This window comes from Oncorhynchus mykiss, chromosome 6 (genome assembly GCF_057628025.1).
Source record: "Oncorhynchus mykiss isolate SJ-2025 chromosome 6, ASM5762802v1, whole genome shotgun sequence".
NCBI classification, from domain to species: Eukaryota; Metazoa; Chordata; class Actinopteri; order Salmoniformes; family Salmonidae; genus Oncorhynchus; species Oncorhynchus mykiss.
Genome location: NC_143027.1, coordinates 82,152,905 through 82,166,837, shown reverse-complemented (window position 1 = coordinate 82,166,837; position 13,933 = coordinate 82,152,905). Strand labels below are relative to the sequence as shown.

The 13,933-nt window shown below is 42.1% G+C and overlaps 2 protein-coding genes across 5 annotated transcripts; one reads left to right on the top strand and one right to left on the bottom strand.

The window, feature by feature from the left end:
- Positions 1–690: 690 nt before the first annotated feature.
- On the top strand, positions 691–7,779 carry LOC110526682 (RAS-like, family 12). The gene is made up of 6 exons (XM_021607838.3): positions 691–1,111; positions 1,353–1,471; positions 1,881–1,937; positions 2,259–2,332; positions 2,735–2,925; positions 4,850–7,779. Exons 2-6 carry the CDS (start codon positions 1,360–1,362, stop codon positions 5,196–5,198), a joined length of 783 nt encoding a protein of 260 aa, XP_021463513.2. The 5' UTR covers positions 691–1,111; positions 1,353–1,359; the 3' UTR covers positions 5,199–7,779.
- On the bottom strand, positions 6,474–13,250 carry si:cabz01068815.1 (Solute carrier family 51 subunit beta). Of its 4 annotated transcripts, none has more exons than XM_090239109.1 (6): positions 13,097–13,250; positions 12,199–12,265; positions 11,451–11,846; positions 10,924–11,052; positions 8,110–8,200; positions 6,474–7,709 (listed from the first exon to the last, which is right to left on the bottom strand). In XM_090239109.1, the coding sequence occupies exons 2-6, from the start codon at positions 12,236–12,238 to the stop codon at positions 7,328–7,330; spliced, it is 1,038 nt and encodes a 345-aa protein (XP_090095235.1). In that variant the 5' UTR covers positions 12,239–12,265; positions 13,097–13,250; the 3' UTR covers positions 6,474–7,327. The 4 variants fall into 4 exon arrangements, with proteins under 4 accessions (XP_090095235.1, XP_090095234.1, XP_090095236.1 ...); XM_090239108.1 differs by having other exon boundaries at positions 11,451–11,873; positions 13,093–13,248; XM_090239110.1 differs by having other exon boundaries at positions 13,093–13,248.
- Positions 13,251–13,933: the final 683 nt, after the last annotated feature.

Sequence of the window (13,933 nt, the reverse complement as noted above, 5' to 3'; positions counted from 1 at the left end):
TTGTCTGTGAGGCTGACAGTTTGTGCCAGCGGGAAATGTCAGAACTCTTGGCCTTGGAGCGGTTGGGCAAAGGTGAGAGACAACAATAGATTGTTCCCCGAGGTCACATTTGTTATACGAGACTATTATTCCAAACAGTTAAATTCTTAGTAACCTTGTCTGTTAGGGATCTGTTGCACATGACAACAGCATGCTACCGGTCCTTGTTCCAATACAGTCGTGGCACCTGTGCAAATACTTACATGCACATAGACGGATTCACCTACTCTAGTATAAATCGTTCACCCCCTATAAAAATCATGTAAATGTTTACACACAAGGCTACATAATTACTCCTCTCTCTGTCCTCCATGCAAACCCTGATACAAACAGGGGCGCTCTTCCAAAAGAGGCCAGAGACCACCTTTGCCACCAATGTAGAGAATGAGGAGGGAGTGGAGTTCTCATTCATTAAAGGGTAATGGAGGAAACCAAGTCCAGTATGTCAAACGGTACCTTTTCTTTGTTCTTTCTGTTCAAATATGTCCGATTTGAGACTATTACACGAGCAATTACTGTAACATGTGCAAAGTATTAACTGTGAAGTTATGTGATTATCTGTGAAGGAAACTATGCTGCATGAAGACAACAGAATCATTCACTCACTGGATGCAATCCAACCATCTAAACTGACATCACAATTTTATTGATGTCCTTGTTTCTTGTCAATGAAGTTAGTTGGAGATGAGAAAGGTCTACCTTTCCAAATCATATCTGACTGCATGTAGAATAACTATGAGACCTCACCTCAGTTCCCTTAAATGGAGTTTGGCAGTAAATCATGTGCGTAAGCAGCAACATTCTTCAGCAAATGTTAACCGATTCGTCTACTTGACGCAAGGTCCTACCAGCTGTGCACGCACGGAGCAGCTCGAGCTTCTTTCACCATCGAGTATGAGCATCCTCATCATCGGACAGGATTTAAGAGCGCGTTCTAAAACTCGTTGGGATGTTTTTATCGCATTTGGATTCATATGATTTTAAATGTAATACAGATTTTTTTTAAACCACATCAAACCAACTAGCCGATTCACTTCAACTCCAGTCTTTAACTCTGAGAAAACCTTTTAAGGTAAGGTTATATTGAAACGTTTTGGAAACGTTCAACGTGGGCGTTATTTGTGTTTCCTGCATAGTAGCCTATCATCCATATGCATCAATATTAGTGTTTATGATACCGTTATAAACATTTATATTATTTGGTTATGTTATATTATTTTTATTGTTAATAATATTCTGAATAATTCATGTAGGCACTGAATAAAGATCTGTTACTTGGATCCGTTTTGAAAACTTGTGTTCCTGGGTTTTAGTCTAAAGATGTCACTGATGTTTGGGAAAGCAAGGAGTTGTAACTTCTCTGCTATCCCTGAGGGGGGACAACCTGAGGTCAATGTGGTCATCCTTGGAGTGAAGGGCTCAGGAAAATCAGGTGGCCCACCCATCTTTTTCCCTTTTCTCCTTCATATGCTATTGGATTGATTTAGTGTTTATTTTTAAAACATTAGTGATGTTTAGGTTGGTTTTATATTGTGTTCTGCCACTTAATATACACTGAGTAAACCAAACATTAGGAACTTTCCTTGATTTGTCGTCCTTAGTATTTGTAGTGGAGTAGATCCCAGTTTTGTTTACATTTTATTCCAGTTTTGATAGACCCAGTTTTGATAGTTTGTTATTCATGAAAAGCAATCTACTCCTATCTGATATTTCATGGGAGTGTTTATATAAAAACAGGGTTCCCATTCCCCATTTGGGACACTAGATTGTACAGTGTGACAGACTGACAACAAAGAGCTGAATCTAAACAGGAAGTGAATGATTCCCTTCTCTCTTTTCAGCGTTGACTGTCAAATTTCTCACCAAGCGCTTCATCAGTGAATATGACCCCAATCTAGGTAAGCTGCCATTTGTTACCTTCTGAAATAAAATGCAATTGTCAAGAAATTTCTTTGTTAAATAAAATCATTTTGGCTCTGTTCTAACATCCCCTCTAGTACCATTTAGAATCATGCTGTGCATTGGGAATGCCTTTTATGGTTGGCTAGTATGGACATTAGAACACCTCTGTAATAGTTTGTGTACACTAACTATACAAGAATCGGCAGATGCACTTTCAGAGAAATGTACAATAAACTTGTTCATATTGAAACATGAATGACTGTATTGTGATGTTGGGTCCATGTTGTGACCTCCATGTTGTGTTCACTGCCATCTAGAGGATACTTACTCTTCTGAGGACATGGTGGACCAACAGCCTGTCGTTGTGAAAGTTATGGACACAGCTGACCAGGTGGGAATAGTCTTTTTTTAAAGACTATACTACTGCCGTTGTGCCCTTGAGGCGCTGAACTGCTCCAGGGGCGCTGCTCTGCCGCCGGCGCTCTGCCGCGGTTGGATAATGTGACAGAAGAAAAAAGGTTTTCAGATTTGCATTGAACACAGAGACAGAGGATGATAGTGAGGAAAGATAGAGGCTGTGTGAAAGGGCAGTAGGTCGGATCCAAACCTGAAGACGTGTGTGCCGTAGGCTGGGGCATTACCATTACAAGAGCCGGGACACAATGACACATTTTCTGTGCAAATGGAAACCATTTGAAGATCTATTCTAAATCAATTGATACGTCTTCTAAAGCCTTTGCCACTAATTGTTTTGAAGTGATGACCTTTTCCCCTTGTCTGTCTCTACCGCCAGGACGGCCCAGTGAACTGTGAGCGCTACCTCTCGTGGGCCAGTGCCTTCCTTGTGGTCTACAGCATAGACAATAGACGGAGCTTTGAGGGCTGCCAACAGTACCTGGAGGCCGTCACCGTCCACACCAAGGCCCTGCAGCCCAAGACCCCCATTATACTGCTGGGCAACAAGCTGGACATGGAGAGATACAGGTGTGTAGTGAATGGGTGGTGTGGATGGAAGTCCGAGTGGGACTCAAACCTGCAACTACTCGTCTGTTAGTGTAATGCCTGAGACATTGTACCAAGATGAGTCTTGATGAGATTCCGGTGTTATAGCGACTAAGTATTGCTGCAGGCGCTCAGAGCTCACTACTGGCTCATATCAGCATAGTCAGCAGCCGCAATACATACCACAGTAGTTAGACATGGAAAGATATCGGTGCAGAAGTCTTACATGCTAAGATGTCTGTTTATGACTGTTAGAGACACAGCTGGTGGACGTTTAAGAGATACAATATAACCCGGTTCATCCCCACCAAGGCGGACCTGCGATTCAAACCCACACCACAACGACATAACATACTCCAAAAGCCCAGGCATGTCTTGGTCCGGGCCGACAGTGCTTCCAGGAGGAGTGATGCCATCCCCAAAGTTCTGTTTTGGCCCATAGCCTCTCAAGTAACACCAAAGCGTTTTGCAGCTCTAGGCCTACTTGTGGTAGTCATCTGAAAGCCTGAAATGAAACGTCATGTCAGTCCTACTCAATGTTAATGCACACCCCCATCACTGCTGCATGTGTGGCATCCCAAGCCCTCTTAGCTGGTGTTTATGGAAACAATCATGTTTATTCAAGCACTTCCAGTAAAGTTGATTCATGGCAAGACTCCAACCACTTATATTTGTCTCCCAGTGTAAGATGTCTTCATGTTGCTATATTTATCCAAAACATATAACGTACAGAAATGTATGAAGCCATAATGGCCAGCAGACTTATAGCCACTCCAACACACCTTCTTTTTTTTCCAGGTGTAAGACGTTGTCATGTTGCTAGTAACAAGGCATGATGTGTAATTAACATTTTTTTGTGGGACAACATTTCTTTGGTTCCATCAGGTGACGTCCTGACAACTGATAGACAGAAATGTTCTTGCAACGTTGCCCATGAAACTTGTCTAGAACATTAATATATTATTATTTTTTCACCCCAATTTTGATCTTGTCTCATCACTACAACTCCCCAACCAGCTCGGGAGGCAAAGGTTGAGTCATGTGTCCTCCGAAACATGGCTCGCCAAACCGCGCTTCTTAACACCCGCCCGCTTAACCCGGAAGCCAGCTGCACCAATGTGTCGGAGGAAACACTGTTCAACTGACAACCATTGTCAGCTTGCAGGCAAACAGCCTGCCACAAGGAGTCGCTAGAGCACAATGAGCCAAATAAAGCCCCCCCGGCCAAACCCTCCCCTAACCCGGGCAACGCTGGGCCAATTGTGCACCGCCCTATGGGACTCCCGATCACGTCCGGTTGTGACACAGCCCGGGAACGAACCCTTAGTGCCTTAGACCACTGCACCTCTTGGGAGGCCCAAACATCAATATGTTATGTTTGGAGAATATGGAAACCATGTTCTGTGTATGTTTGGTGGGACATCGATGGAATATTCTCCAAACCCACAGAAAACTGGATACATACATGGAGATGTTCTTGCAATGTTCCCATGAAACATGTCTAGAAAATGTATATCTTAAGTTCTGAGAACATGGTCAACGAGTTCTGGGTTATATTTGAATGGAATAATCTCTTGGGACATTCCTATGAAAAAGTTAGTTTATGACCTAATAAGACTTTTAAAGGAACGCTCTCTAAAGTTGTGGGAAAGTTTGTTGTTAGCTAAGGATGTAGGGTGTGTGATTGACTAATGATATGTGCAAAGTTGACACATTATAGTACTGATTATAGTGGTCAGTGTGTTTTGGAGCTGTTTAAACTAAAGGGCTTCTCTTTTCTCTCTCTCTCTCCCTCCTGTTTTCTCTTTCTCTTTCTCTCTCTCGCTCTCCTTCTCTTCTCTCTCTCGCTCTCTTCTCTCTCTCTCCTCACTCCCCATCACCCTGTCTCTCCCACTCTGTCTTTCAGGCAGGTGAGTAAGTCGGACGGCTCGGCCCTCGCCACCCGTTTCGGCTGCCTGTTCTTCGAGGTGTCTGCTTGCCTGGACTTCCTGTCTGTCCAGCGGGTCTTCCATGAAGCCGTTAGGGAGGCCAGGCAGCTGGGCGGCAAAAGGAGCCCCCCGTTACGTCCCCTTTACATCAGTGAGGACAACAAGCCATTGTTCAGCCTCGCCACCGTGCCCCCGTTCACCACCCCCTGCTACAAGGAGCTCCCAGTGCCCGCCACCGCCAAGCTGGTGACGGTCAAGTCGTCACGGGCACAGAGCAAACGGCGGGCACCCACGCTGACGCTGCTCAAGGGCTTCAAGATCTTCTGATGAGTCGATGGAGAATGAGACCAGACTTAAAGAATGGAAATTTGAGACTTGTCTCAAACTTGTGCTCAAAGACTTGAAACTTATGCTCAAACCTTGAGACTTAACTTGGACTTGTGCCAGAGACTTGAGACTTGACTGAGTGTCTCAGGCTCGAAGACTTGACTCAACCTGGACTTTCCTAAAGTGACTTATTGACAAGTCTGCCATAGTGGAGCCAGAATAACATACAACCAAGCCATCAACATACTGTATGCAGCAGAAGCTGTCATGGTGATATCACCTTCGTTGGAGCGTGTATTAAAACATCATGATGACTTACTGCACCTTCAAGTGAGGAGAAGGAACAGTAATTATCAGAGCTCCTTGAGAGATGGACAGTAATGGACTGGTGTTTAAACTGTCATTGTGAATGTTGAATTTATATTGCCAAAGTTTTCAAAGTTTGTCTTGAAGTCAGTTACTGGGACAAAGCTATGTTAGTTGCCAAATGTATTGTGGTGATTGGAGTGCATATGACGGTGATGGTGTGTTCACTGTAGTATAGATTGCTGACACTATGCACATGTATTTTTATATACATTTTAATAAGCTTTAAAGGAAAACTAATTTTATCTGTTGAAGACATATGTTGTTCATGTAGATACATGTTTTAAGTTATTTGATGTTATAACACAAAGTAGCAAGTCAATCTGAGTAAAAGGCCCAGTGCAGTCAAAATTCAGTTTTTCTGTGTTTTATATTGTACAACAGTTGATGAAACTAACACTGTAAAAGTGTGAAAAAATGTTATCAGTGTAATTTCCTGATAGGTGCTGGTTTCTAATCAGCAGGTTTGCATGGCCGGGAGTTTTGGCTTTCCATGGGGACATCACCATGCTATAAATTGGTTCATAGACAAATAACAAAGACAGTTCCAAACATCTCTGCCAATAACAGCTAGTTTTCAGTTTTCCCCTCCCATCTCAGACCACTCCCAGACAGTCTGAGCGAAATTCTTGCTTGAGAAATATGTTTTTGCTAAAAAAGCATTTTTTGCCAATTTGAATGGAAATCTATTACAGTAAGGTACTTAATTGCTACCCAGTAATGATTTGATATTGATATCAAAACAACTGCATTGGGGCTTTAACTTCATATATACATCGTTTTCACGAGTTGTGGGCGCCCTCCTCAGGCTCATCAGTGTAACAACGGTTTCATTTTTTATAACTTAAAACACAGTTTTATACTATTGTATGCTAATGCCATCCCAACCAAAATTACAAAACAGAACTATTTTGATATGAACAGTTTTATTTCCTTATTGTAAATACTGCAATTGTTGGAATGCTTTTATAACACAATGAAAATCTATCTTACATATGGAGAGGTGGTGTGATGACAAAAGTTAACCCACTGAATTCTGTTTTCTATCCAAAACATCTATATGTGAATACTCTCTCACAAGAGCGTTCCACTATACTCACAGCAAGATCATTCCAGTTGTATTATATTAGGATCCCCGTTAGCTGATGTCATGACGTCGGCTAATCTTCCTGGTGGCCAGCATTATAACTAAAAATACTTTACAAATAGAATTACAAAAGAGATGTATAAAGATAAGTTTGATCTTCCAATCTTAATGTTATCTCAGACCATGTTTAGTTGCCTTTTAGTGTTTCCCAAGTAGATTACACATGAACAGCTTATGACACATGGTTTATAAGTGTTCCTACATACTGTCAAGAGACATAGGAAAACTTTTCACTGCACTATAAACATTATATTCCATTGCTGAAACTGCAAACAACAAAGTACTTGTGAATGATGACTGTGATACTGCACATCTTGTACACAGCATTATTTGTAGTAGTTGTATACCCTTTTCACACTACTGAGCCAAGTCAAGCTGTACTGCGCTGGCATGGTTACGCATCCACCAATAAAATATCTGGCTCAGCACAGTACGGTCTGGCTCAGCACAGTAGTGTAAAATGGGCATTACAGTAATTAAACAGACAGTGGTTGTTTAAGTTACAGGTCAAAATAAAACAACTTAAAAGGACAGTTATTCCTAAGTAAATAGGAGTTTCTGTTCTGCCTCTGCAGAGGAGCAGTAATGAGGAACGTGGCTGTTATATCTCTCTCCTTCATCCCTCTACCACCACTCCCTCTTCTGCCTCCTCTTTCTCTACCTCAACCACCTCCTCTTTCTTCAACACCTCCTCTTTCTCTACCTCCGCCAACACCTCCACTTCCCCCTCAGGCTCGGGGTACAGGCTGGACACGTTCCCGTCATTCCAGGTCACCACAATGTCCCCCGGTTTGAGCCCCTCTACCTCCCCGTTGTCCTGGAGGGGCTTGGCCTGGCTCACTGGGATCTCAGATGGGCTCATACTGACCTGGACATAGGCACTGTTGACGGAGTTAGTTCTTTGACCTCCAACTTCCGTGACGATGACCTGTAGTTCTTCTGCCTCCGGCTTCATGGCCAGAGCCGCCGCCTTGTACTTGGCTATCTTATTCCGGTTTCTGTGTGGAGGATGATGGGAAATGTAGTCACTGTGATGTAAATAAAGATGGCCAGACCAGCACGCACAAATATGGCGATTTCTTTTGTTTTCTTCCATAACAGGTCCTTTATTTAGGTTCCACAGAGCCTTTGGTTGCATCCCAAATGGAACCGTATTCCCTACATAGTGCACTACTTTTGACCAGGGGCCATAAGGCTAGGGTGTTATTTGGGATGAACACTTTGTTTGGATCATTTACTGTTGTTGACCATAAGTATCTTCACCACACCATGTTTCATAATTGAAGACACATGAGATATTTCTTGTTTAGAATGACAGTGTATTACATTAGTATTTTTGAGTTGAGTGGGTAGACATTAGTCTACTTAAGTTGAGTAAGTGTCAGATAGGGGGCTTACTTGTTCGCCATGGAGCCCATTCCCAGAAGCAGACAGCCCAGCAGAAGGGCAGCGAAGGACAGAGCCAGCATCGCAAACTTCCAGGGAGTTGCTGTGACGACAAAAACACACAGTTGTAACTGCGGAAAATCTTCCCACCGTTATAAAACCCCACAGGACATTTCAGAGGTGATCAAAGACAAAACATTGGAACTTGGACCAACTGTGCACTTAACAGATTTTTTTTTTACAGACTTGGCGAGAATAAAAGTTTACTACCATGTAAATCTGACTATGAGAAAAAGCGCCTCACTATAACCAATCCCTTTATGGAGGCTTTGGGATCAGATCACATAAATGACACCACCACCACTACAGTGCCATGAAAAGTGAAAACTGATTAACTGAGTATATATTGTAAGAACAAACTGCTCAGTAGGATAACATAATGGAGCTGGATAACATAATGGAGCTGGATAACATAATGGAGCTGGATAACATAATGGAGCTGAATAACATAATGGAGCTGGATAACGTAATGGAGCTGAATAACATAATGGAGCTGAATAACATAATGGAGCTGGATAACGTAATGGAGCTGAATAACATAATGGAGCTGGATAACATAATGGAGCTGGATAACATAATGGAGCTGGATAACATAATGGAGCTGGATAACATAATGGAGCTGAATAACATAATGGAGCTGGATAACATAATGGAGCTGGATAACATAATGGAGCTGGATAACGTAATGGAGCTGAATAACATAATGGAGCTGGATAACGTATTGGAGCTGGATAACATAATGGAGCTGGATAACGTAATGGAGCTGAATAACATAATGGAGCTGGATAACATAATGGAGCTGGATAACATAATGGAGCTGGATAACGTCATGGAGCTGGATTACATAATGGAGCTGTCATATCAAATAGCTTACTTAAGAACAATCCAATCATACAGTGCCTTGCGAAAGTATTCGGCCCCCTTGAACTTTGCAACCTTTTGCCACATTTCAGGCTTCAAACATAAAGATATAAAACTGTATTTTTTTGTGAAGAATCAACAACAAGTGGGACACAATCATGAAGTGGAACGACATTTATTGGATATTTCAAACTTTTTTAACAAATCAAAAACTGAAAAATTGGGCGTGCAAAATTATTCAGCCCCCTTAAGTTAATACTTTGTAGCGCCACCTTTTGCTACGATTACAGCTGTAAGTCGCTTGGGGTATGTCTCTATCAGTTTTGCATATCGAGAGACTGACATTTTGTTCCCATTCCTCCTTGCAAAACAGCTCAAGCTCAGTGAGGTTGGATGGAGAGCATTTGTGAACAGCAGTTTTCAGTTCTTTCCACAGATTCTCGATTGGATTCAGGTCTGGACTTTGACTTGGCCATTCTAACACCTGGATATGTTTATTTTTGAACCATTCCATTGTAGATTTTGCTTTATGTTTTGGATCATTGTCTTGTTGGAAGACAAATCTCCGTCCCAGTCTCAGGTCTTTTGCAGACTCCATCAGGTTTTCTTCCAGAATGGTCCTGTATTTGGCTCCATCCATCTTCCCATCAATTTTAACCATCTTCCCTGTCCCTGCTGAAAAAAAGCAGGCCCAAACCATGATGCTGCCACCACCATGTTTGACAGTGGGGATGGTGTGTTCAGGGTGATGAGCTGTGTTGCTTTTACGCCAAACATAACGTTTTGCATTGTTGCCAAAAAGTTCCATTTTGGTTTCATCTGTCCAGAGCACCTTCTTCCACATGTTTGGTGTGTCTCCCAGGTGGCTTGTGGCAAACTTTAAACAACACTTTTTATGGATATCTTTAAGAAATGGCTTTCTTCTTGCCACTCTTCCATAAAGGCCAGATTTGTGCAATATACGACTGATTGTTGTCCTATGGACAGAGTCTCCCACCTCAGCTGTAGATCTCTGCAGTTCATCCAGAGTGATCATGGGCCTCTTGGCTGCATCTCTGATCAGTCTTCTCCTTGTATGAGCTGAAAGTTTAGAGGGACGGCCAGGTCTTGGTAGATTTGCAGTGGTCTGATACTCCTTCCATTTCAATATTATCGCTTGCACAGTGCTCCTTGGGATGTTTAAAGCTTGGGAAATCTTTTTGTATCCAAATCCGGCTTTAAACTTCTTCACAACAGTATCTCGGACCTGCCTGGTGTGTTCCTTGTTCTTCATGATGCTCTCTGCGCTTCTAACGGACCTCTGAGACTATCACAGTGCAGGTGCATTTATACGGAGACTTGATTACACACAGGTGGCTTGTATTTATCATCATTAGTCATTTAGGTCAACATTGGATCATTCAGAGATCCTCACTGAACTTCTGGAGAGAGTTTGCTGCACTGAAAGTAAAGGGGGCTGAATAATTTTGCACGCCCAATTTTTCAGTTTTTGATTTGTTAAAAAAGTTTGAAATATCCAATAAATGTCGTTCCACTTCATGATTGTGTCCCACTTGTTGTTGATTCTTCACAAAAAAATACAGTTTTATATCTTTATGTTTGAAGCCTGAAATGTGGCAAAAGGTCGCAAAGTTCAAGGGGGCAGAATACTTTCGCAAGGCACTGTATCTATTTTACTTGTAATTTCCCAAACAATGGCCATGGATCAGTTTGCTACCCCAACATTAACCTAATACAACACTAATAATACCCTTTTCACACTATCAAGCCAACCTTATCTGTACTGTGCTGGCTTGGCTATTTTCCTTCCTCATTGTCCTTTCCAGCAAGGCACAGAACAGCTTAACTCAGTTTGGCTCAGCTCGGTAGTGGGAAAAATTTAGCTTTGTAAAGAGCATAACTTACGGTCCTCGGTGCGATAGAACCATCTGAGGAATTCTTTCTGTTCATCGGTCATACCAGGAGGCCCCGCTTTCTGCTCTTCCGCAGGTTTCACCTCAAACTCATCGGGATCGCTCGATGCCCTTTTGGATCCTGCAGGTGCCAATACAAATATACAAACACATGTTGCATCACCATCCCCTGTGTTAGTTTTTATGCTGACAAAATGGTGGCCACAATGGCACCATGTGGCCAAGGTGGGCTTTAGGACTATTGTGGAACGACATTGAGTTACTATCTTCTAGCCTAGGTTTGAGAGGCCCATGCTGTATCAATTCACACAAAGACCCAATCTAACTGCTAACTTGTGATGAAGTCAATCATTCAAAAGGAGATGAAAATGTTACATTATTTTCAACATCTTGAGTGCTTATTTGGCTCATTCTAGAGCTTCACTTATGTAAGTCAATTTACACAAAGATCCAATTTCATGCCATGTTAAATGTAAATTAAGCGATTAAAAAACTATTGAGGCAACAACAATCACTTACTGAGCCTCTCCTGGCATATATCCCCTTCATCCAGAGACCTCCACTTGGTCTGCTTGCTCCTGTGGGACAGCGTCAGTCGTTTCCCGTCTGTGGAGAGCTCCAGAGAACTGTTCTGACTGATCAGCCTGTTCAACTCACACCCCCACCGCAGCCCCCCATCACCCCTGTGTCCCCCATCCTCTACCCCCTCACAGGGTACAGTCTGGACAGGGTCAGAGTGGTGGGCCGACAGGCACCTGGAGGTCCCCACACGCTCCAGGAGACTCTGGTCCCTCCAGATCCACTGCTGGAGAACTGAGTCCAGGTTGCATTTATTCAGCTGAACCAGGCCCGTCTTGGGGAAGTCCTCCAAGCACAGGCTGTGGAGGGTGTTGTGGATCATGAAGCTACTTACCCCTGGAAGTGCAGTATAGTGGACATGCACTGTAGTGAGCGTAGTGTTATGACAATTTTTAAAATTGTATTTTATTTAACTAGGCAAGTCAGTTAAGAACAAATTCTTATTTTCAATGACGGCCTAGGAACAGTGGGTTAACTGCCTGTTCAGGGGCAGAACAACAGATTTGTACCTTGTTAGCTCGGGGGTTTGAACTTGCAACCTTCCAGTTACTAGTCCAATGCTCTAACCACTAGGCTACCCTACCGCCCCAAATCAAAAACATGCTTCCACTTGTTGTTGTGGTTTTATGGCAAAATGAATCAGGGGATTGTTTCAGTGAAAGGTGTACGTGTGAAGGGATAGCATTACCTGGCAAGAGGAGACAAAGTTTGATCCACACACGAAACATGTCTGAAGTGGATGAAATCTGCAATGACTGTTGACATAAATCAGAATGACAATGTATTCCCTTAGTCAAGAATACAAGATCAACACTTACACATAATAATAATCATAGTTATGTAAATGTAACTTTTATTATGGCTTGGTTCCCATTAGAAAGTTGTATGGTAGTATTCCTGGGATGGTAGTATCTAGCACTAATTTTTACTGGGCTTCTCAACCATCAAAAACAAAGCTTTTAGTCTGCATTGAATTAGTGGACCAAAGGGAAACATACACATCCACCTTATAAACTGAGAGTTTATCCAAAGCACTGCCTTCTTTGTGCCGCAATTCCATCTCTACACTCAAAACAACGTTGAAAGTATGTAGAGGCATTGTACCTTGCTAATTCCATTATGTACATGTGTATTCCATTATGTACTGTAATAGTGTGTATTAGGCTACAATATTAGGTCCTGAAGAGAAATACTCATCATCAAGTAAACTATTTAGAAAAGTTGTCCATCATTGCACTTTTAACGCCGATAGCGAGGCGCCAATCAAATGTTAGAGGTTCAATCGAAACATACTCCCATCCCATAAACAAATTCAAATGTAGATAATCTAATGGTTGACTCTCTGTGTGTATAGTACACATCAAAAGATGATGGTTATCAATCATATTACCCCAATGATCCTATTAATTATGATCCAAACATCCTATCAATAAAAGTTGCTATAAGCGTTAACAATCCAAACAAAAAAATATACACTACAAGTCCTCCTAACCAATGGCTATATATCATTAATTTAAAAGTTTAAAAAATGATATACCATTTGCAGACAGTAGCTTTAAAGTAATGAAAACAATTTACTCACTTACCAGGGGCTGTTTCTCTCACAGCCTGACTCGGAGAAGGGAGGTAGTGCAGTAGGGAACATGATTCTACCTGTTGAACATACACAACGCAGAGGAGAGGTTTTCCAAAGTGCATGTGGGAGGAGATTGGTTCATTGAGTCTCTTGATTATGGCTATATGGCATCTGTAAATGTTCCCTTTATAGCTGGGGAGATGGGGACTTTTTATGTGGTGCAATGTGTTCTTCATTTATTAAAGAATGCATAGTCTGGAAGTAGTTGGGGATGTTATTGCTGAGAGAAATTTTGAGACAGGTGAAACAGCCTCCTTATAGTGATGGCAGTCTTTTCTTTCTCAATGATAAGAAGTTGTGAATGCTTCATTAGGCTACTGTAAACTAATGCATAGTGTACTGCACCATAACTGGGCTGACTTCATTACAATCTTCTCCTAACTCAATGGAATGGAATCAATCCTGTACTCAAGCTTTTAAACTCTACATTGGGGGGGCATTATCCTTGCATCGACAAGGTCAGTGACCAGGGTTGCTTGGTTACTGTTTAGTTAGCCTTGCTGGGACCTTGCCATTGCAGTTTGCAGACATGGGAGGAAAACAGTCTGTGTTTAGTCAAACATCTGGCATATGTGGAACTGTCGTGATATCTGTCTGTTAAACAAGAGACTTAAATGGATTTTTATTTCTTTATGGCAAGTATGTTTTACAGTTAAAGGTAAATTACCTCCAGGTCATCTACCATACCTTAGCAAAGGAGAAAGAAGTAGGCTGGCCTTTTAAGTGAGTGAGTTAAACTGTTTTGTGAACACAAAGACATTATTTGCCAACACTTTAAAAATCAACA

What these genes read in the sequence shown, in the direction of transcription:
- si:cabz01068815.1 (XM_090239108.1), bottom strand. Translation starts at nt 12,238, where the DNA reads ATGTTTCGTGTGTGGATCAAACTTTGTCTCCTCTTGCCAG. An exon ending in TATATGCCAGGAGAGGCTCA is followed by an intron (nt 11,053 to 11,450) that starts GTAAGTGATTGT and finishes TGGCACCTGCAG; the next exon opens with GATCCAAAAGGGCATCGAGC. An exon ending in ATGGGCTCCATGGCGAACAA is followed by an intron (nt 7,710 to 8,109) that starts GTAAGCCCCCTA and finishes TCCTCCACACAG; the next exon opens with AAACCGGAATAAGATAGCCA.
- LOC110526682 (XM_021607838.3), top strand. Translation starts at nt 1,360, where the DNA reads ATGTCACTGATGTTTGGGAAAGCAAGGAGTTGTAACTTCTCTGCTATC. An exon ending in GAAGGGCTCAGGAAAATCAG is followed by an intron (nt 1,472 to 1,880) that starts GTGGCCCACCCA and finishes CTCTCTTTTCAG; the next exon opens with CGTTGACTGTCAAATTTCTC. An exon ending in TGAATATGACCCCAATCTAG is followed by an intron (nt 1,938 to 2,258) that starts GTAAGCTGCCAT and finishes ACTGCCATCTAG; the next exon opens with AGGATACTTACTCTTCTGAG.